Source organism: Engystomops pustulosus, chromosome 4 (assembly GCF_040894005.1).
Source record: "Engystomops pustulosus chromosome 4, aEngPut4.maternal, whole genome shotgun sequence".
In the NCBI taxonomy this organism is placed as follows: Eukaryota; Metazoa; Chordata; class Amphibia; order Anura; family Leptodactylidae; genus Engystomops; species Engystomops pustulosus.
Genome location: NC_092414.1, coordinates 205,621,520 through 205,644,766, shown reverse-complemented (window position 1 = coordinate 205,644,766; position 23,247 = coordinate 205,621,520). Strand labels below are relative to the sequence as shown.

General features: G+C 41.6%; 2 protein-coding genes across 5 annotated transcripts in view; one reads left to right on the top strand and one right to left on the bottom strand.

Moving 5' to 3' along the window:
* The window catches only part of ACP5 (acid phosphatase 5, tartrate resistant), a 56,486-nt gene extending 36,870 nt beyond the window's left edge, over positions 1–19,616 (bottom strand). Inside the window, exon 1 of the mRNA XM_072149599.1 lies at positions 19,490–19,616. Within this exon, the coding sequence (XP_072005700.1) occupies positions 19,490–19,518 (29 nt within the window). The 5' untranslated portion in view covers positions 19,519–19,616. The remainder of the gene's footprint in view (positions 1–19,489) is intronic.
* LYL1 (LYL1 basic helix-loop-helix family member) overlaps positions 1–21,636 on the top strand; it is a 24,620-nt gene extending 2,984 nt beyond the window's left edge. Inside the window, exons 2-6 of one of the 4 annotated variants that reach the window (XM_072149597.1) lie at positions 4,038–4,116; positions 6,499–6,660; positions 12,629–12,974; positions 15,581–15,672; positions 20,597–21,636. In XM_072149597.1, coding sequence (XP_072005698.1) covers positions 12,637–12,974; positions 15,581–15,672; positions 20,597–21,078 — 912 coding nt within the window. In that variant the 5' untranslated portion in view covers positions 4,038–4,116; positions 6,499–6,660; positions 12,629–12,636 and the 3' untranslated portion in view covers positions 21,079–21,636. Of the gene's footprint in view, positions 1–4,037; positions 4,117–6,498; positions 6,857–11,895; positions 12,975–15,580; positions 15,673–20,596 lie in introns of those variants that run through there. The other 3 variants (XM_072149596.1, XM_072149598.1, XM_072149595.1) reach the window with 3 other exon arrangements.
* Positions 21,637–23,247: the final 1,611 nt, after the last annotated feature.

Here is a 23,247-nt window from a genome sequence, read left to right as displayed (position 1 = left end):
ATCTCTCTCATATCTATCTATCTCCTATCTATCTATCTATCTATCTATCTATCTATCTATCTATCTATCTATCTATCAAGAAGAGACTGCAGAAGTTCAATAATAATTAAAAACAGGCAGTACAGGCGGTCTTCTACTTAAGGACACCCGATTTACAGACAACCCATAGTTACAGACAGACCCCTTTTACCTCTGGTGAAACTTTCTGGATGCTTTACTATAGTCCCAGATTACAATAATCAGCTGTAAGGTGTCTGTAATGAAGCTTTATTGATAATCCTTGGTCATATTACAGCATAAAAAGTTTAAACTCCAATTGTCACTGGGGCCAAAATTATTTTGGTCTGGATCTACAATTATAAAATATACAGTTTCGACTTACATACAAATTCAACTTAAGAACAAACCTCCGGACCCTATCTTGTACGAAACCCGGGGACTGCCTGTACTCCAAAAATAAGGTGTAACTTGTGATACTATTATTCACTCATGCAGGGTTTTAGTGATCATCTGAAATGTTACTGCATGGGTGAATAATAATAGTAGCACTATTTACAGGTTATTTTTGTTGTGCTGTCTGTGTTCTATTCATCATTTAATAATCTATCTATCCATCTGTGTATCTACTTTATCTATCTATTCATCTATCCATCCATCAACTTGATCTATCTACTCTATCTGTATATCTACTTTTTTTTTATCCCTCTATCTATCCCTCTATCCATCCATCCCTTTATCTATCCTTCGCTGTATCCCTCTATCTATCTGTTTGACATGTGTGACACCTACGTATGCATATACTTATACTACGCATGTGTGTTTACTGGATATACACAGTTATGAAAATCAGAATATCAGAGAGATTGCAGCTTGTGTTAACCTCCCAAAATCTATTCTTAGTGGAAAGGAGAACTAGAGGAGAGGAAGTTAGATGAGTGCAGAGAATTAACCACTTCACACACCCTTCAGATTGACACTAGTCCTGCACAGCAGCACGTCTCACACACCTACAGTATGTACTGCTCTAATGTATCCCACTTATAACTTATTGTCCATGTATAGTTACATATAGTAAGTATAAAGTAACATTCTTTCCAGTCAATAGTTTGGAATATAGACTGCAATCTAATCTTTATCCTGAAAGGAGGATAAGCAGATGTCTCGGCTGTGAATGAAAGTGTGAATATGATTTTAAATTGTATATAGTTTTTGGTCAACATCCAATATTCCAGAATGTTTGATAATTTGGCGCCTAGTTCATCTTTATTGTGGTAGTAAACCTGATAAATGCTGTGTTTGACAGTAGAACAAAGGCAAAGCCTGGAGCACGGTCCTTGGAGGAGATGTAGGAATGAGACAATAGCTGGAAGTGCTGGTCACTAGCCACACGTGGATATAGATGTGATCTTAAAGGGGTTGGACAGGAATTTAAAAAATGTGTCTGATAATGTGATAAACCATAACTAATGTGATAAACAATAACTATTACTCACTAGTAATATGTGCTCTGGTAGTCCCTGAGGTCTGGAAGTAAGAAATCTCCTATTGGAAACTTTGCCAAATAAGGATGCCTTGCGGGTGTATGGAGACTTACAGCCACTGACACTCCACTGGGGGATTCTGGGAAATATGCATAGATGTTTTCCAGGGTGGGATAAAGAAAACATTGCCTCTTTAAGATACCTTGTAAGGCAGCTCCTGTACTATCATGCACAACTTTCAAAAATTGCTAAAGTCTTCGTAAGGAAAGGTCTTACTATCTGACGCTAATCCGGCCTCTCACTCAGCTAAACCAGTTCCCTACCCTGTATTGACAAGATGGACTTTTAAACAGAATTGGGAATCTGTTCCTTCTGGTTTGGCTTCAATCCCACATCAAGTCATTAGGCTTCCTGAAAGTCATGCTTCATGGTAAGGGAGTTTTTCTTATCCCATCCTAGAAAACTTATTAGAATATTTCCCCCGTTAGTCCCTTTCTTTACCTGTCCTGTAGTGATGACATCATGTGATTACTGCAGCCAATCACTGGCCTTAGCCATTTCATCTATCACCTACGAGGACAGTGATTGATCAAAGAGGTCACATGGAGATATACCGATCATTGCTGCAAGACAATAAACAGAGACTGGCGTGGGACCACCAAAGAAGCGGGGGATTTTAATTATTTTTTTAGAGATTATATTCAATCCTGCATAGCCATTTATTTTAAAATTGTAGAGTATACAGATAGAAAACATCACATTTTTTGTCATAAACTGTCTGTTTATACATGCACAGAAACTGCTAGTAGAAAATAGCAATGTAAGTGCAAGCAGTAAGGTCCAGTCAACGCTATAGTAATGCAAGGATTTTCCATAAAAGGTTTTATATATGAGAGTAAAGTACGAGAAGCTACTTGGAAAAAAGGTACAAAAACCAACTTTTAGATTTAGAGAAGGCATCGAGGAAGTCAACAATTACTTTAGAGACTGAGGGTCATAACATTAACAATGATACTTCAATTTAGTTGCAGGGCCAAATATAAATTTTTGGTGAGGTCAGAGTTTCCACTTGCCAAAAACTGTAATTTAAAAAATGACAAATAGGTGTGTTAATCATTAACAACTTTAGCTCATCCTGCAAAATACAAGCCCTCATAACGCTCCATAAAGAGAAATATAAACAAGTTATCAGTAACTAGTAGAAACTATTTAGTATGCAAAATGTTAGTTTTTTTTAAGTTTTTGAGCTAAACAGCAGACGCCTGCAACAGCAGATTCTGGGCCACATTTATCACTTTTGTGCGCCTAAGTGTAGTAGTTGCGCCTAAATTCTGACGCACTGTTTTGCCAGAATTATCACAAGCTACAACCATCTGTGATAAGTATATTTTCTGCCTCTTATTAATCATTTTACTTTAACACAGTTTAGGCGCAATTTTGGCGCAGTTTAGGCGCAATGTTAGATTTGGGCACTTACATGTGATCCTGCTACAAGCTCCTCTCTGCTTCTCCCACAGCCCAGAATGAAGATAACACTCACAGCAGCACCCAGGTGTGTGACACCCTGCACCCAGTTACCTCCTCAGCAGGGGCTTCTCCTGGAGGGGATCCCCCAGTGCTGGTCTCCTGCTGCACCCCTGTAATTCTGCACAATATCCCCCTCAGACACACTGGTGATACTGTGCAGAATTACATGGGGGACACTTGTCTGTCGTATCTGCAACATTCTGCAAACTTCTGTCCTGTCTTGCTGTGAGCTCAGGAGTTTGTAGAATGTTTTGTAAATAGAAGGTGATGAACTGTAAATAGAGTCTGCAGCTCCTGTCTGCAGAGTATCTAATGTATCTATTATATGTTCCAGTGTCTGCAGAGTATCTAATGTATCTATTATATGTTCCAGTGTCTGGCTGAGCTCTGCTGCTAGAAATGAGTTGTTCTGCAAAGGGGCTCAGTGCTTTCTTCTCAGATAACGCCACCATCGGGCTGGAGTGTTTTTGCGCCCGTTTTTGCGCCTAAATGAAAAAGTTGCAAGTGATGAATATCATTAGGCGCAGCAAAACATCTGGATTGGTAAGATAGATGTGGGAAAGCTGGTTATTTTTGCTGCGCGGCTTTTTTGGCGTCTAATCGCAAAAATGGCGCAAAAACCCTGCGCCTGAATGAAAAGGCGCAAAAACAACAGAAAAAATGAGTGATACATGTGGCCCTCTAAGTGAAAATGGGTGACACATCTTGGCATATTGTTGCTCCTCGTTGATTCGTTGCTATGACAGCCAGGAGCCTTTAAAGGGGTTGTCCCAGTTTTGAAAAAAAACTATGGGCCACATTTATCACTTCTGTGCGCCTAAGTGTAGTAGTTGCGCCTAAATTCTGACGCACTGTTTTGCCAGAATTATCACAAGCTACAACCATCTGTGATAAGTATATTTTCTGCCTCTTATTAATCATTTTACTTTAACACAGTTTAGGCGCAATTTTGGCGCAGTTTAGGCGCAATGTTAGATTTGGGCACTTACATGTGATCCTGCTACAAGCTCCTCTCTGCTTCTCCCACAGCCCAGAATGAAGATAACACTCACAGCAGCACCCAGGTGTGTGACACCCAGCACCCAGTGACCTCCTCAGCAGCACCCAGGTGTGTGACACCCTGCACCCAGTGACCTCCTCAGCAGGGGCTTCTCCTGGAGGGGATCCCCCAGTGCTGGTCTCCTGCTGCACCCCTGTAATTCTGCACAATATCCCCCTCAGATACACTGGTGACACTGTGCAGAATTACATGGGGGACACTTGTCTGTCGTATCTGCAACATTCTGCAAACTTCTCTTCTCTCTTGCTTTGAGCTCAGGAGTTTGTAGAATGTTTTGTAAATAGAAGGTGATGAACTGTAAATAGAGTCTGCAGAGTATCTCATGTCTGTATGATGTTCTAGTGTCTGGCTGAGCTCTGCTGCTAGAAATGAGCTCTTCTGCAAAGGGGCTCAGTGCTTTCTTCTCAGATAACGCCACCTTCGGGCTGGAGTGTTTTTGCGCCCGTTTTTGCGCCTAAATGACAAAGTTGCAAGTGATGAATATCATTAGGCGCAGCAAAACATCTGGATTGGTAAGATAGATGAGGGAAAGCTGCTTATTTTTGCTGCGCGGCAAGTTTGGCGTTTAATCGCAAAAAATGGCGCAAACACGGTGCGCCTGAATGAAAAGGCGCAAAAGCAACAGAAAAAACGAGTGATACATGTGGCCCTATATGTGGCCGGGAGCGGGCTGCCTAAAAAAATAAAGATGTACTTACCTTCCGGTGCCCTCCGGTATCCAGCGCTGCTGTTGCTCCGGTCCGGGCACCATCGGGGAAAAAAAACCCCTAAAAATATACAGGTGGTCCCCTACTTAAGAACACTCGACTTACATACGACCCCTAGTTACAAACGGACCTCTGGATATTGGTAATTTATTGTACTTTAGTCCTAGGCTACAATAAACATCTATAACAGTTATCACAGGTGTCTGTAATGAAGCTTTAGTGTTAATCCTGGTTCTTATGACAATCCAACATTTTTAAAATCCAATTGTCACAGAGACAAAAAAAGTTCTGGCTGGGATTACAATGATAAAATATACAGTTCCAACTTACATACAAATTCAATTTAAGAACAAACCTACAGACCCGATCTTGTATGTAACCCGGGGACTGCCTGTACATGTGACATATTTTGTAAAGATCTATCCAATGAAACTCGGCACCCTATTCCCATCCTTTTTGGAGGGGGCAACTTTAAAGTCTTAAATGGGAACCCCCATTTTTTTATTACAGACTTAGATTCCCTAGGAAAACGTAGATTGATCCAATCTACGATCCAAATCATTTACTATGACAGATGGCGCTGTAATTGGTGAAAATCAAAATGGGTAAAAATTGTTGATATCAAAAAATGGGGATATCTTGAGAAATACAATACACATTACACCGAAAAACTAAAAAATATGTTACAAATATTTCTTTAAAATCTCACCAATGATACCAAAATTGAAGCTGTATTTTAAACCCCCGGGAGTGAGGTGCAGGGAATGTATTTTTTTAGTGTAACCCAGGGACAATGATGTGGACGTAGTAGGGTTCTGTCCTCTTCTGGGGTTGGTGTAATGTAAGTCTATGCTTCTCACACATCGGAGAGATGATTAACTTCAGTCTCCTCCCCTCTGAAGATGATTTTTCTCTTGGCCCAAATATCGAATGCTCTACATTAAGTGCTCAAATTTAGTAAAATTTTAAGCTTTTCGAAAAATACCTCTATTTTCAGATTTTGGATCTGATGTGTATTTAGCAAAATATATAAATATATCAAACTACAGGCAGTCCCCGGGTTACATACAAGATAGGGTCTGTAGGTTTGTTCTTAAGTTGAGTTTGTATGTAAGTCGGAACTGTATATTTTATCATTGTAATCCCAGCCAGAACTTTTTTGGTCTCTGTGACAATTGGATTTTAAAAATGTTGAGTTGTCATAAGAATCAACATTAACATTATCATTCCAGACACCTGTGATAACTGTTATAGATGTTTATTGTAGTCTAGGACTAAAGTACAATAAATTACTAATATCCAGGGGTCCGTTTGTAACTAGGGGTCGTATGTAAGTCGAGTGTTCTTAAGTAGGGGACCGCCTGTATATATAATTCTGTCACCCAAATTTAAGAGACCAAGGTCACATCAATGTAATTTTACGTGGGGTATTAGAATCTGTGAAAAAATTGGGGGTTCCCATTTAAGACTCTTAAGTTGTGCATGGGGTGGGCGTATTGGGCCGTGTTTGGTATCATTGGATAAGTTTAAAAAAAATATTTGACATGTACAGTACAGACCAAAAGTTTGGACACACCTTCTCATTCAAAGAGGTTTCTGTATTTTCCTGATTATAAAATTTGTAGATTCACACTGAAGGCATCAAAACTATGAATTATCACATGTGGAATTATTTACTTAACAAAAAAGTGTGAAACAACTGAAAATGTGTCTTATATTCTAGGTGCTTTGCTCATTCTTGGCATTCTCCTGATGAGCTTCAAGAGGTAGCCACCTGAAATGGTCAACAGTCTTGAAGAAGTTCCCAGAGATACTTAGCACTTGTTGGCATTTTTGCATTCACTCTACGGTCCAGCTCACCCCAAACCATCTGGATTGGGTTCAGGTCTGTGGAGGCCAAGTCATCTGGCGTAGCAACCATCACTTTCCTTCTTGGTCAAATATAGCCCTCACACAGCCTGGAGGTGTGTTTGAGGCAATTGTCCTGTTGAAAAATAAATCATGGTCCAACTAAACGGAAAACGGATGGAATAGCAGCCGCTGAAAGATACTGTGGTCACCATGATGGTTCAGTATAAATGGTATGGGAGCGGTACGGTGCCGCACCGTAGCACACTCTTGACATTCTCTTGATGAGCTTCAAGAGGTAGTCACCTGGAATGGTCAACAGCGCTCTCCCCCTCCTCCTCTCCCCGGCCCTGATGTATGCCCGCCGTACTAAGGTACAGCGGGCATACATTGTGTGCATGTAGCCTAAGATGTTTGGAGTCCATTCCCCGGCACTGCGCTTGGTGCAGAGAATCCGGACAGTACAAATTCAGGTTGTCATGGACCAAACATGATTATGTGGCGCCGGCCTAAGTGCTGTTTTTGGAAAAACCTTCAGCCACCCAAAAAGATATAGAGTACAACAATTAAAAGTTATTTTTGATACAAGAGCTCAGAATCGGGATTGCACTTAACACTGTGCATGTGAACTGAACCTAGAAACGATTAGTGCTGTATCCTTTCCTTTGTCTAAGTAAAATTTGGGCGTTTGCCAACACTACGTGATCTTTTCACATTTGGCTACGTGCGCTCATCCACTTATTGCTCCATTTTCCCTTAATTATCATCAAATATGTAAAAAACTACAAAAACAAAACCTAAAAGGAAACATTCATTAATGGCACATTCTCAGATTGGGTTGAGGTTACCAGTGAAGGCCACAGGGGTCAGTATTGGGGCCACTTCTTTTTAATATTTTTATTAATGACCTTGTAGTGGGTTTACACAGTCAAGTTTCAATATTTGCAGATGATACTAAGCTGTGTAAAGTAATAAATACTGAGGTCGATAGTTTAGCATTACAGAGGGATTTGTGGAAGCTTGAGGAGTGGGCAGAGAAATGGTTGATGAGGTTTAATGTTGATAAATGTAAAGTTATGCACTTGGGCCATGGAAACAAAAAGTATAATTATGTTCTAAACGGTCAATTACTTGGTAAAACTGGAGCTGAAAAGGACTTGGGGGTATTGGTGGATGGTAAACTTAATTTTAGTGACCAGAGCCAGGCAGCTGCTGCCAAAGCAAATAAAATTATGGGATGTATCAAGAGAGGAATAGATTCTCATGATAAAGACATAGTTTTGCCCTTATACAAATCGCTGGTCAGACCACACATGGAATATTGTGTACAGTTTTGGGCACCAGTGTATAAAAAGGATATAGTAGAACTGGAACGGGTGCAGAGGAGAGCAACCAGGATTATTAGGGGAATGGGGGGATTACAAAATTTGGGATTATTCAGTTTAGAAAAAAGACGGCTGAGGGGAGACCTCATTACAATGTACAAATACCTGAATGGACAGTACAAGGATCTCACCAAAGATCTTTTTATACCTAGGCCTGTGACCAGGACAAGGGGGCATCCTCTACGCCTAGAGGAGAGGCGATTCTACCATCACCATAGACAGGGGGCATCCTCTACACCTAGAGGAGAGGCGATTTTACCATCACTATAGACAAAGGTTCTTTACTGTAAGAGCAGTGAGACTATGGAACTCTCTGCCGCAGGAGGTTGTTATGGCGGACTCCATGTACATGTTCAAGAGAGAACTGGATGACTTTCTGGAGAGAAAAAATATCACGGGTTATGGGGATAAAACATTTATTTAATTCTTAAAGGTTGGACTTGATGGACTTGCGTCTTTTTCCAGCCTTATATACTATGATACTATGATAAACACACACTGTGATGAGGCTGACAGCACATATTGGCCCACATTTATTAAAGCTCCTGCGCCAGTTTTTTGTCTGACGTTGAACGTTCTTTTCAGTGCAAACTCCTTGCACATGTATTTATAAAGTGTCCACAACACATTGGGGGTCATTTACTAAGGGCCCGATTCGCGGTTTCCCGACGTGTTACCCGAATATTTCCGATTTGCGCTGATTTTCCCCGGGATTTTGGCGCACGCGATCAGCTTGTGGCGCATCGTTGCTGGCATGCACACAACAGAAATCGATAACCGAACGATAACCCGACGGATTCGGAAAAACCGCCGCATTTAAAAAAAAAAATTGGTCACACGGGCCATACTCACATGCACCACGATGAAGACGATGAATCCGGGGCACCTCGGCGGACTTCGGCGCAGCAGCGACACCTGGTGGACATCGGGCGCAGGACCTTCATGAATCGCCGGAAGACTCGAACGCTCATCGGAGAAGCCGCCGCTGGAACAAGTAAATGTGCCCCATTATACCCAAAGCAACACAAAATTCTGCACTGAAAGGGGCGTTCCAGTGAACAGTCTGAGTTTGGGACACATTTATCATGCAGTGTCCGACAGTATAGTGTTGCACGCTCAATGTCAAAGGGTCACCCCCAAAAAGTTAGTGCATTGTGCCGAAGAAGTGCAGCGGGCGCCAGATTAATGAAGAACGTGTGACACAATTCATGAATCTGTCGCACACTGCAGGCAATATTTTCACAATTTTTGATAAATGTGGACCAAAATTGGTGCAAACAAATATTGAGCATTTGCCTGCAGAAGCAGGTCAGATTCAAGATCTCATTTTTCACAACAAAAAAAGAAATGTGATCCATCCTTATCCCCTTAGCGCTCCGTCCCGCAAAAAAAAAAAAAATGCCATCACATGGCCCCAATAACAAAGCGAAAATTATGGCCTACAAAAGGGGCCAATGAGTAAACTAAAATCCTGGCAGCAGCAGGGTGCTCCTTCCCTTCTGCACCTCGCTGTGCCCCCATAACACAAGTAACGGCCACATGTGGGGGGTCTCTGTACTCAGGAGAAATTGCAGAACAAATTGTATGGTGGATTTTCTCTTTTTATCTTTTGGAAATGTGTAAATTTTAGGGCTTAATGAACGTATAACCGGAACAATTTGACCATTCTAAATTTCACCTCCATTTTGATTCAATTACTATGAAGATCTCAAGGGGTTAACAATCTTTGTAAAAGCTGTTTCTGATAGTTTGTGGGGTGCAGATTTGAAAATGGGTTGGTTATATAGGGGGGGGGGGGGGTGTTAATGCTAAATATGTAAAATTCCATTCAAAACTGTTTTTATTACCAAAATAGTAAATTCTGAAAATATGGAAAAATCGATAATCTATTTGTAAGCCGCACAACATCAAAATAACTTGTCCAGACATTTCAAAAATGATGAAAATGTAAAGTAGACATGTGGGAAATGTTATTATGCAACGTAACGTATTTAGGTGTTAAATCGATCTGCCTAAAAATGCAATGATTTCGAATTTCGAAAATGGCTTAGTTTTAAAAAAATTCATCAATTTTTCTTTTTTTTGTGTAAATAAACGCAAAACTTATCAGCCAAAATTTACCACTAAAATGAAGTACAACATGTGGGGAAAAACAATCTCAGAATCGCTTTGATAAGTAACAGTGTTCAAAAGTTATTACCATATAAAGAGACGCAAGTCAGAATCCAAAAAATGGGGCTGAGCCTTAAGCTGTAAAATGGCTGCGTCCTTAAGGGGTTAAAGTGGAGAGAAAATGATTAGATGTTGACGCAGCATTAGTGTATTTACTTTCTGTTATACATTGGGTCTTTTGGTTGTTTGTTGGCACAACGGGGCATCAGACCTCGATGTGAAGGTCGAATTTTATCTTAGTCCCCTCCTGTTTCTCATGTATGTTTTTTAATTCTTGCTTTCTTTTTGGGAACTGTGAAAATTTGGATTTCTAATACAGAATTGTGTTGTGCTTCTCCTATCCTAAAGTTAAGGCATGAACAGTAAAGTTGTAGACACTTCTTTCCATGGATCTTCCAAGATTTTGATGTGGATGGGGTCCTCAGAGGAGCTTCTGTAGATGGGTCTTGGTTGGGGCAGTGTAAGGTAGTTGAGTGATACATTTTGTGACATCTCCCCTACTATTTATTTCGGCAATATTTTTGTGTCAGGTACGTACAAGATAGGTTCTGTAGGTTTGTTCTTAAGTTGAGTTTGTATGTAACTCGGAACCGGTACGTTGTAAGTGCAACTCCACATAAAGTATTTTTTTTGTCCGTGTGACAATAGGATATTAATAATTTTAGGCTGCCATGGGAACAAGGAGTAACTATAAATCTTCATTACAGACACCTATTCTAACTCTTATGTTGGCCATTGCAGCCTGGGGCTACATTACCGGCATCCAGAGAGCTTCACCAGAGGTCAAAGTGGCCACAGAAGTCTGTTTGTAACTAGATGTTTTCTGTAATTACGGTGTTCTTAAGTCAGGGACTGTCTGTATTTAATAATATTGCAATTATATTATTTTTCTGTATGACATGTATCCTATTTGTACAATTTAAAATTTGTCCCAAAAAAATCAACTTGGACCTTAACCCTTACGTCATCGCCTTCTATACACATTTTACAAATTGTAAGGACAATGGGCCACATTTATCACTTGTTTTTTCTGTTGTTTTTGCGCCTTTTCGTTTAGGCGCACCGTTTTTGCGCCATTTTTGCGATTAAACGTCAAATTAGCCGCGCAGCAAAAATAACCACCTTTCCCTCATCTATCGTTCAATTCCAGATGTTTTGCTGCGCTTTATGATATTCATCACGTGCGACTTTTGCATTTAGGCGCAAAAACGGGCGCAAAAACACTCCAGCCCGAAGGTGGCGTTATCTGAGAAGAAAGCACTGAGCCCCTTTGCAGAAGAGCTCATTTCTAGCAGCAGAGCTCAGCCAGACACTGGAACATATAATAGATACATTAGATACATTACAGACACTAGAACATATAATAGATACATTAGATACATTACAGACACTAGAACATATAATAGATACATTAGATACACTGCAGACACTAGAACATATAATAGATACATCACATACACTGCAGACACTGGAACATATAATAGATACATTAGATACACTGCAGACACTGGAACATATAATAGATACATTAGATACACTGCAGACACTGGAACATATAATAGATACAATTAGATACATTACAGACACTGGAACATATAATAGATACATTAGATACATTACAGACACTAGAACATATAATAGATACATTAGATACATTACAGACACTGGAACATATAATAGATACATTAGATACACTGCAGACACTGGAACATATAATAGATACATTAGATACACTGCAGACACTAGAACATATAATAGATACATTAGATACTCTGCAGACACTAGAACATATAATAGATACATTACATACACTACAGACAGGAGCTGCAGACTCTATTTACAGTTCATCACTTCTATTTAAAAAATATTCTGCAAAACCTGAGCTCAAAGCAAGAGCAAGAGAAGTTTGCACAAGTTTGCAGAAGCTTGCAGAATTTTGCAGATACTACAGACAAGTGTCCCCCATGTAATTCTGCACAGTGTCTGAGGGGGATATTGTGCAGAATTACAGGGGTGCAGCAGGAGACCAGCACTGGGGGATCCCCTCCAGGAGAAGCCCCTGCTGAGGAGGTCACTGGGTGCTGGGTGTCACACACCTGGGTGCTGCTGTGAGTGTTATCTTCATTCTGGGCTGTGGGAGAAGCAGAGAGGAGCTTGTAGCAGGATCACATGTAAGTGCCCGAATCTAACATTGCGCCTAAACTGCGCCTAAACTGTGTTAAAGTAAAGTGATTAATAAGAGGCAGAAAATATACTTATCACAGATGGTTGTAGCTTGTGATAATTCTGGCAAAACAGTGCGCCCGAATTTAGGCGCAACTACTACACTTAGGCGCACAAAAGTGATAAATGTGGCCCAATGTTGTACACTCTCTGTGGCTCTGGCTTTTGGGCATAGACATAGCAATAAGCGAGTGATCACACAACTGCACTCTTGTTTTTATACAGGTATTCCCATGTGTCCCTCTGATGACAAGAGGGGATCCAGTGACGGCACATATGCAACAATGGGGGACGATGGGAGCTCTGCAGACAGGCGGCCAAACACTGTGGACGCTTTTCCCGCCAACTCTCCACCGTCACCTTCCGAACCCCTCAGGGATGAAAAGCGGGCACCTGCGGGGACAGACGGACTGCCCGCTCACGTACCAGTTATTAGCCTGGGACACAGCAAAGTGGCACTGCGACCCGAACTTACCACATTACGCCCTGTACCCTCCTTGATGCTGGCACTACCAGGGATACGTGGACCAATATTTTCACCACAGTTTCATGCCCACCCTTATCTTCCCAGGTAAAAATGGAAGGTGATGTAAATAACAGTAGCACATAGATGTCAATATGTAGCACATAGGGAAAAATCTATATGGTTCCATGTGAACAATCGCTGCTTTTCATAAAAAAAATGTAGGGGGCAAAAACAGTCTGTGTGCAATTCAATGTGGACAGTGGTCACATCTAAAATCATTGCCATATGAGGAGAAATATGTACAGGGCTGTGGGCCGAACACATAACAAGAGCCTAGATAGTGTTATATACTGGTTTCTTTAAATATCTAGTTATGTTATGCTGAAGAACACTCATTAAAGGAAATCTACCAGAATTTAAGGATTGTAAACCAATCTTACTAACATGCTGGTGTGTGCCCCCTCTGGTACGATCTGCTATTCTTTAAGCTTTTGATTCCCTTGTTCTTAGAAATAAAGGGCTTTAAAAATCAAGCAAATTAGGCTGAGGGGCTCTGCACTCCATAACTATTAATGGAGCCTTGAGCCCATAAGCCTCATCTGCATAATTTTTAAAATATTTTCATGTAAAAACGAGGGCATTAGAAACTGAAAGAGTAAATCCTGCCAGAGGGGGAACACACCAACATTCTTTACAATCCTTAATCCTGGTGGTAGAAATCACGCCTCTTATATGACATCACCTTGCTCTCCCATACTCCCAGCATGGGATAGGGAGGTGCGGGGGTGTGCATAATTAGCAGTTCAGAGCAGCAGACATCTTGTCCCCACTCTCCGTGCTGCTAATTATAAGTTTATTTTCTAGGTGCATCCGACGTGTCAAGACTAGCTTTAAATAAGTTGCCTGTGTGCCTGCATTGCCTTAATATTAATCCCTGAATCTTCATCAAGTGATTCAGCAGTACTGCTACTTACTTTAGTGCGGTCTGCAAACTTTCTGTGGATCTTACATGTCGGAGCACTGCTAAATAGGAGGAGCTGTAGCAGGAGACTTATGACTTAATTTGCTCCCTCCTCAATCTCTGTCAGTGACAGACTGTGAGAGTAAGAGGCACAGTGGGTGACGCCATTAGGACGGACTGGAGGAGTGAGAAACCGGAAGTTCCGTGTATATATGTAGAGGGCAGTATGGTGAGAGCAGGGAAAGCTAGCAAAAGAGGCAAAGTCACAGGTAAATATATATATGCAGAGTAATGTCTGCATAACGGAACACATTTATTGAAAAGCGTCCAACCCCTTTAACAGTTGGAACTGTTTTTAAGTATCTTTGGAGCCCTGATTCTGGGAGTGACACCAGTTTTTCCCTAAAATCTCTTACTTTTGAGATCTGGAATTGCCACCTTGTGATGTATACATAATAATAATAATAATAATAATAATAATAACTTTATTATCCCAGAGGGAACTTAAAGGGAACCTGTCACCAGGAGACCCATTTTTAGCACTCCCCCAGTCCCCACAGAGCATAGTACATACACTGCCAAAGTGTTTTTGTATAAAAAAATAGGTTTTACAGAAAAAAAGATATGTTATATTGTACCTTTTATTAGCATCTGCTGTGTGACTAGGCAGTTGCCAAATGGGAGGGGCTGGAAAGGAGCAGTCCCCCCCCCACCCTTGGGGAACAGCTTCTCCATGTGACCTTTTCAAATATATGAAAACACCCATCACTGGGCTTAGCGACGCCCCCTGCTCCTCTACAGCCAATCCTGAATGTTGGGAGTTATTCATATATTTAAAAAGGTCACATGTTTCCCAAGGGTGGAGGGGGGGGGGACTGCCCCTTTCCAGACCCTCCCAGTGGGCAACTGCCTAGTCACACAGCAGATGCTAATGAAAGGTACAATATAACATATCCTCTTTTTGGCAGTGTATGTACTATGCTCTGTGGGGACTGGGGGAGTGCTAAAAATGGGTCTCCTGGTGACAGGTTCCCTTTAAAGTGTCACATCCACAGTACATTCTTCCAAACAAAAATATCAACAGGATTAGATGCACATAAAAACCACATACACAACAGAAACACAGATTACCCATAATTACATATACATATATACAATAAATAAATCCCCCTATTAACATTTCTAAAATACATTACACACAATCCTGGCACGGTCTTCCCTTCCGCATAGTATTTGAGGGAAGACCGAGCCAGGATTGTGTGTAATGTATTTTAGAAATGTTATACTAGAAATGTTCATACTATTGGTTACTCAATACTGTACTAAAGAAATTGTCATATTTGGTGGCTTTAGACTAGAGATTTATAATCAGGTCACTGGTTTCTGTGATCTTGTGCAATGTTGTGTTCTTGGACATTTGCATCGGATGCTCCAACAGTAACCGGCCATACGAGTCATAGCAATAAGAACAAGCTACTCATTGCATCAACCGGAGCTGCTCCAGAGAAATGGAAGGTATTTTCGGAATCTTCAGCTAAAAAATACCCAGAATCAGGTGAAAAACACCAGGAAAAATGTTTTTATTTATTTCTTATGATTTTAGGATCCTAGAATCCTAGCATTCCTTGATTTTTTGCCGTGCAAAAATTGTAAATTCTAAATGAATCACTCTAATTTGACAATTATGAAAGCTCCTTGATGTAATAAACACTTTGAATCTGAGTAATGTTTTGTTTTGATTCTTTTTCAGTCCTTACCTCCGTGCCTCTAGCCTGATCCCAATCTTTTCTGGCAGGTTTAAGAGGAGAAGCCATGCTGACATCTTGGAAGCCCCGTTCATAGGTAGGTTCATTTCAATTATTTACAGAGTAAAATCATATATTCAACAAATACTTATTTCCATAATGATTATGATCTCTCAGAATAATTTTTTTCTGCCTAACCCCAAGACTTTGCTGCAACCTGTTCAGCTGCATGACTCGTTAAATATTTCTTGTCATGTGATGTCCCACAGGTGCACGGCTCGCTATGTATATTCCTGGTCATGTGATATCAAACTGGTGCATGACTCGTTATACATGTCTGATCATGTGATGTTACGCAGGTGCACCGCTAGTTATATCCCTGGTGATGTCCCACAGGTGCACGGCTCGCTATGTATATTCCTGGTCATGTGATATCAAACTGGTGCATGACTCGTTATACATGTCTGATCATGTGATGTTACGCAGGTGCACCGCTAGTTATATCCCTGGTGATGTCCCACAGGTGCACGGCTCGCTATGTATATTCCTGGTCATGTGATATCAAACTGGTGCATGACTCGTTATACATGTCTGATCATGTGATGTTATATCCCTGGTGATGTTACACAGGTGCATGGCTCCCTCTGCACACGACACAGGCTCCCTCTGCACACTACTCTCAGGCACAGGACCCTGGTTAACCTTAGGCTACATTCCCACTACTGTATGGAGGACTTATATACGGCCGATATACGTCCTCCGTAGACAGCAATGGGCGCACTGCGGCCTACGGGAGCGGTTCGGTGCAGCACACGTGCGGCACCGTACCGCTCCATACCCGGGAAAAAGATAGGACCTGTCCTATCTTTTCCCGTAATACGGCGCCGTGCGCCATGTATCTCTATGGAGAGGCGCGGGGGTGAGCTGCGCTACGGTACGGGCGGGCAACGGCAGTGTGAATGTAGCCTTATAGTAAGGAAGGAAATGTTATATCCAGAGGAAACCCACAGAGACTCGGTGGGAACACACTTGCTCCATGCAGATGTTCCTATTGGTCAGATCTGAACCGAAGACCCCTGAACCAATGACCATTTAGTTACCATGCTGCTCTTTGATATAATATGAAGTAGCAGGAAAAAAAAAATCTCGCACAAGTACAAAAAAATTTAAGGAGATGTCAAGGATCAATAGTTGTGTCAAGCAACAGGGGAGGCTAGAAAATAAAATAAAAAATTAACTCAAACTCCAAGCTCTCCTCCGTTCCATTCCAGTGCAGAGGCCTCTTTCGATGTCCATCTTTGTATACAGAGGCAGCAGTGGTCACCATTGGATCCTTTGTAAGCGACTGTACCAAGTCTTTCCCGATAACAAATATTTGAGAGATTAAAGGGAATCTGCCATACCCCCCTCCCACAAAACACAGATGCTTTCTTATAGCTCACTGTATGTGTCTTCCATTCATGGCTTTATATAGTAATTTGATGCCAGCAAAGTACTTTATTCAATCCCTAGATAAGGTCAGGGAGGTGGGGAGATCCTGCATACAGTCAAGCTAACCTACCTCTTCTCGTCCAATCAAACTCCTAATCTAGCCCCCTACACTGCCACCTCGGAGAAATGGTAAAAAAACAAAAACAGAGGACAATGCCTCTGGAAATAATGTCGGACAATATGGAAAATTCCTTGAATATAAGGTGCTCACCTGCTTAGCAATAGGTAATTGCATGTAACCCTCGTTAGAGGGGGGTCCAGGTAATATCCTGTAGTGGAAATTGGTGATTGGTAACAAGCTGCTCCCAGACTCCAGAATAATCAGGCTGGTGGACAGAATAATGGAAAGAGGCATAAAATATATATATATACCGAATTAGTATTTCTGTAAAATCAGAAGTATCAAAGATTAAACTGCTTATTAGAAAAAGTAATTTATTGTATAAAAGCATAAAATTGGAAAGTCGTATAACGCGTTTCGGGTCACGCAGGACCCTTTTTCATATATCGGACGTAAAAACATATATAAATATGCATACCATTGGGTAGTTCCTTAGGAGGTGCTGTAATGGCATGTACATACCTAAAGAACTACCCAATGGTATGCATATTTATATATGTTTTTACGTCCGATATATATGAAAAAGGGTCCTGCGTGACCCGAAACGCGTTATACGACTTTCCAATTTTATGCTTTTATACAATAAATAAGTTTTTCTAATAAGCAGTTTAATCTTTGATACTCCTGATTTTACAGAAATACTAATTTGCTATAGCGCCCCACATATCCTCCTTTTATGCCTCTTTCCGCTACAATGCGACATCATCCTCTTCTGGTGCTGAGTACTCACACTTGCGTAGTGCACCTGTGAGCTTAACGGCAGACCTGCCCGGGGCCAGCTTTACAGGCGGCAAAACCACAGCACATGCGCCAAGCTAGCCGTTGATGAGCCGATTGACGCTGTGGGCATTGTGTGGTGCGCCTGTGAAGCCGGCCAGGGACATGCAGGTGCGGCCTCGAGCTCACAGGTGCACTGCGCATGTTAAGTACTCGGCACCAGAAGAGGACAATGTTGCAGTGTAGGGGGGAGTGTGAGGGGACGAGAGGAATCGGGATAACTTGACTAATAAAGTTAATAAAAGTACTTTACAGAAGAATGATGGCTTCAAATTACTATATAGAGCCATGAAGGGGAAAACAGACATGAGCTATAAGGTACTCTGTAGGGCAGTGGTGGCGAACCTATGGCACGGGTGCCAGAGGCAGCACTCCGAGCTCTTTCTTTGGGCACCCAGGGCATCACCCCAGCACATCAGACAGGACTTAAAGAATCTTCTTGCAGTTCCAAGCAACTTAAAAGATGCTGCTTTCATTGATAGTGATACTTACATGGCTGCTTGGGACTGTAGGAAGAGGGGAATGTGTGGACAGGGCCAAATTATCTTTGGTAGTCCTCCTGCTAGCCCCACAATTCTCCATGTACAGTGCGACAATAAGTTACTTCTTTAATTTTTGGTTGGTAGCTTGGGATAAACAAGGGGGGCTTTGGGTTGCAGTTTGGGCACTTGGTCGCTAAAATGTTCACCACCACTGGTGTAGGGTATCACTGGTGACTGGTTCCCTTTAAAGACTGAGATTGTTGAACTTTAAAATGCTGGATATTTTGTGCCTGTGGGAACCAGAAAAGCATTGCCTCATTTCCAAACGAGTATGCTCAGCTAAGCATGCATGCTTCCTCAGGAGTTGGGAGGAATAGCTATCTAGAGTATATCTCACAGTAGTCTAATAGACCAGATACATATAGATGTTCCCTTAGTTTTGTATTCCCTACCAACAACAAAGTCACAATGAATAGGAACTGTGTGTGTGCCGGCGGTTGGTTGCAGGAAGATGTGGTCTGGTGGGTTTAGTGATTCTGTTATCTATCAATCTTGTCTTCCGCTATAAACCCACTAAAGGGAAACACATGAAAGGGACACCATGGATCAGAGAAGATTTATAGGGACGAGGAGGGCTATAGAGATGATGTATTACAACATCAGAAAGATTGGGGAAGAGGGGGATATCTTACTATTACATAAACTAGTATGGTATCTATCACTTACCTGATCTCTATTGTTGCTTAATATTTTAGTCTCTGAACATTAGGTAATATTATACAGAGGGGACCTCCGTAAACACATAACTCTGTTATATATTTATAATAAATTTACGCATTTCTCCCCATTTTTGAGACTAAGGACCCACATTTCAGGCAGCACTATATGTGGCATATGTATTTACTATGTATATTCCAGTACTAGTGTGACCATGAGAGGAAAGGGTTTGTCTTCAAAAAGATAAACCCTTTAGGGTGCCAATCCGGTATACAATATATATCTCATCATTTCTCCACTTCCACAGATTCTTCAACACTCCTTACCTTCCTCCACAATTCTCTCCAAACTGCATTTTGTTTTGCTAGCAAGATGGACAGCAGCTCACTGTCTATTGAGAAAGAAGGGAGTAGGAGTGAGCAGCAGCAGAAATCACAGCAGCACAAACTGATCCTGCAGAAGAGAAACATAAAAATATTTAGAAATTGCTGACTACAAGTTATATAATGGTCAGAAATAATATTATTCCTTATGTCCACACACTGGACTATAAGTATCTGCAAAATTTAAGGTTAAATATACTTTAGAGGGAGGTCATTTTTAGCTGTTTCCAATAGCATATGTCATGTTGATTTTAAAAATGCCTTCATCGGCATTCTGAACAATTGCACTGCTTTACAAAATTTTATTTCACATTACCTGAGTCCTGGGAGGCAGCACCCTATCTCAGTCTTGTCAATGCCTACTCACTTCCCGCTGACTTATCCCTTTTTGCAGTGAGCTGATATAAACAGGGTATTGAATAGAGGAGAGGCGGAGGGAGGTGCATGAGGCTTTGACATGATTAAGACACAGAGAGCCAGGTAATGTGAATTTATTTTATAAAGCAGTGAAATCGTTAAAAATATCGATAATGGCCTTTTTAAAATCAACATCATAGGCCACCGGAACTTGGCATCAGGTAAACAGGTTCCCTTTAAATCTAAAGCTCATCCTACATTGAAATTTGCCCTAAGTCCTCATGGACACGACCCTGAAACAGGTCACAAACAGGGCAATGTTTGCAGCCCATTTCGTCCAGGTGGAGATGGGAGGGTGAGCGCTGTTTGGCTATGGTGAGATGAGACAGGGAAGCTCACACCTGCCATATACGGTGATGTGCATGAGGCATGACCATGATTCAGGTGGAATAATGATGCATTTATAAAATATGTGTCTTGACTTGGCTCGGTGGTTACGGTTGTGTCCTTATAGATTGCCGTGTCATCGTGTCCATTCAAAAGCCTTTTCCTCATGGAGTCGCTCTCTTTTCCGTTGTAGGTGTTTCCTAGTGAATGGTTTATTGCCTATTGTGGCATTTCTTGAACATTGTACATTGTATGTAAATTTCCTTACAGATTACTCTATGTAAATCCCATACTTTTCTTTTACAGTACGTCAGCCACAAAAAGTGGCCCGTCGTGTCTTCACCAATAGCCGAGAACGTTGGAGGCAGCAGAATGTAAACGGCGCCTTTGCTGAGTTACGGAAACTAATCCCTACCCATCCACCGGACAAGAAGTTGAGCAAGAATGAAATCCTCCGCCTGGCCATGCGATACATTACATTTTTGGTTGGCTTGCTGGGTGATCAACATAATTCACCACCAAAAACATCTCCTTCAAAGAAAAGATACACACAGGCCATCCATACTTTGACCTCAAAAGTCAAAGAAAGTCACAGCCCTGTTGCTAACCTGCCTGTCTTAGGAGACGAGGAGAAAAACAGACACTTTGAGGGCACAGTGTCCCCATTGTCTGGGAGCTGTGGGGACAGCGTAGAGACTGATGAGGAGGAAGGTGACAGGGAAAGCGTTTCCTCCTCAACAAGCACAAAACTGACTCTGATCACATCAGAAGTAGGGGAAAGTCGGTGAGGACTGTGGAAGGAAGAAGGCTGGGTTATCTTATCTTCACTGAAAAAAAAATCCTGATCCTTCTTCACTTTTATTGAATTGACATCATGGACAAAATATCGTTGACATTAACTGAAGCAACTTGTGAGATGACTGGTTGTGGCGGACAAAAACCAATCACACAACACAATGGAGAAATTCTCCACCGACTAATGCAGGAACATCAAGTTATGCATAACTTTAAACGATTCATATGGGATAGTGTAGTAACTTGTAAAGCCTGTAGGTGTCGCTGGTACTATCACTGTCTGAAGTCGTTACCCCAATGTTGTTCTCACAAGAAAGACTACACAGTTCTGTAAGATTGTTGTGTCTGTTTACTACACGAGTAGTAAGTCTGCAAAACTAGGATACTGTTTGTAACATATTCGAGGCTAGTTCATAAACGGACTTGTCTTCAGTTTACATATTCGTAAAGATAACCTTGCCCTCAAATATTGAACAGACCCCTTTAAGAGTTCTATAGTGTACCTATAAGTGGTCTTACGATCCAATAAAGTGATGACATTTTGTAGTGAAGTTGACTTCTTGGATAACTTAGCGGATTCTGTGCAATAGCCCCCTATTTTTCATCTATCAGCCAACAGGCTGTGTAGAAAAATTAGTTCCCATAACCAGCGTCAAGTCACTGTTGAGCAGAGGGAGAACCCGAGGAGACTGCAGTGCTGACTCAGCAGTAAGACCACTTAGATCTTAGTCTTGTTTGGGTCCATTAGGTCAGACCCTTGCAATATTTATATGTTGGAATAATATCATCTTCAATCAGTTTATCAGATGGGCACACCCATATACAAGGCCCACAAAAAATCCTTTGATTTTCTCAGAAATTAAAAGTGCGCCTTATACTCCAGTGCGCCTTATATATGAACCGTACTTACAGACAACAGCTGCCTTGAACTGTGCACAGGTCTGCCGACTGCTGGTCATTCATCCTCATAATCAGGTGCGCCTTATATATGAGCCTAGACGTCTTAGCAGACAATTATTGGTGTGCGCCTTATAATCCGGTGCGCCTTATAGTCCGAAAAATACGGTAAGGCTGCATGACAATTGCCACTTGTCATGCAACAATACCCCATGTAGTAGTCTAGAAGGTTAGGGCTTATTCACACTTGAGTAGTCAGGTTAGTATTGTGTAGCAGTATTTGTATACTGGAAGTCAGTCTGAAACACAGAAAATGTGTAAATCTTTGCATTGTTCTGCTCCAGGATTTGCCTTTTCAATTACTGATGCAAAAATAAGAAGAAGTAAATGGCCCAGGAGCCATCAGGTACATCATACCCATATGAGGAGGCTAGTGCTATACACATATAAGGGGTCTGATTCAGCTTTGGCTCAGTTTCTTTAATCCCTCTAGTAACAGGGTCTAGGTCAGTGGTGGTGAACCTATGGTATGGGTGCCAGAGGTGGCACTCAGAGTAATCTCTGTGGGCACCCAGGCTGTCACCCTAGCCCAGAGTTTGCTAGACAGGACTCAAGGCCTCCTCCTGCAGTCCAAGGAAACCCAGGACGTGGGGAGGGAGAGAGAGTGGACAAAGCTGGGTGACCATTAGAGCTACGGGTCCAGGCTGTGTCTCTTATTGTTCAGGGGACCCTGGACGAAAGGTAGAATGATGCACAGAATGTCTCCAATTACTCTCTACTGTATCGGTGTCATCAGGACACTGATACGATTGAAAGCTCCAACAGAGCAGGGAGCTGTAAGTTATTGCTGAAAGTGTCATGTTTGCACTTTGCAATAGATAAGTTGGTTCTCATTGTCGTTTGGGCACTCAGTCTCTAAAAGGTTCCCCATCACTGGTCTAGGCCCTATGTGTTATGAGGTTCTCTCTGTTACACAATGGTTTTGTTGCCCTAGATCAGTGATGGCGAACCTTTTAGAAACAGAGTGCCCAAAACCTACTTTTATGTTGCAAAGTGCCAACATGACAGTTTGAGCAGTAACCTATTGATCTCTGCTGTATCACAAGTTTCAATCGTATTGGCATCCTGAGGACACCAATACAATTTGGATTGTAGCTTCACTCCAGGGCTCCCTTTAGAGGAAGAAACAGGCACCCCAAAGCATGAGGTCCAACAATAATCCATCTCTGTCCACACCTTCTGTCCACGCTCCTCCTGTAGTCCTG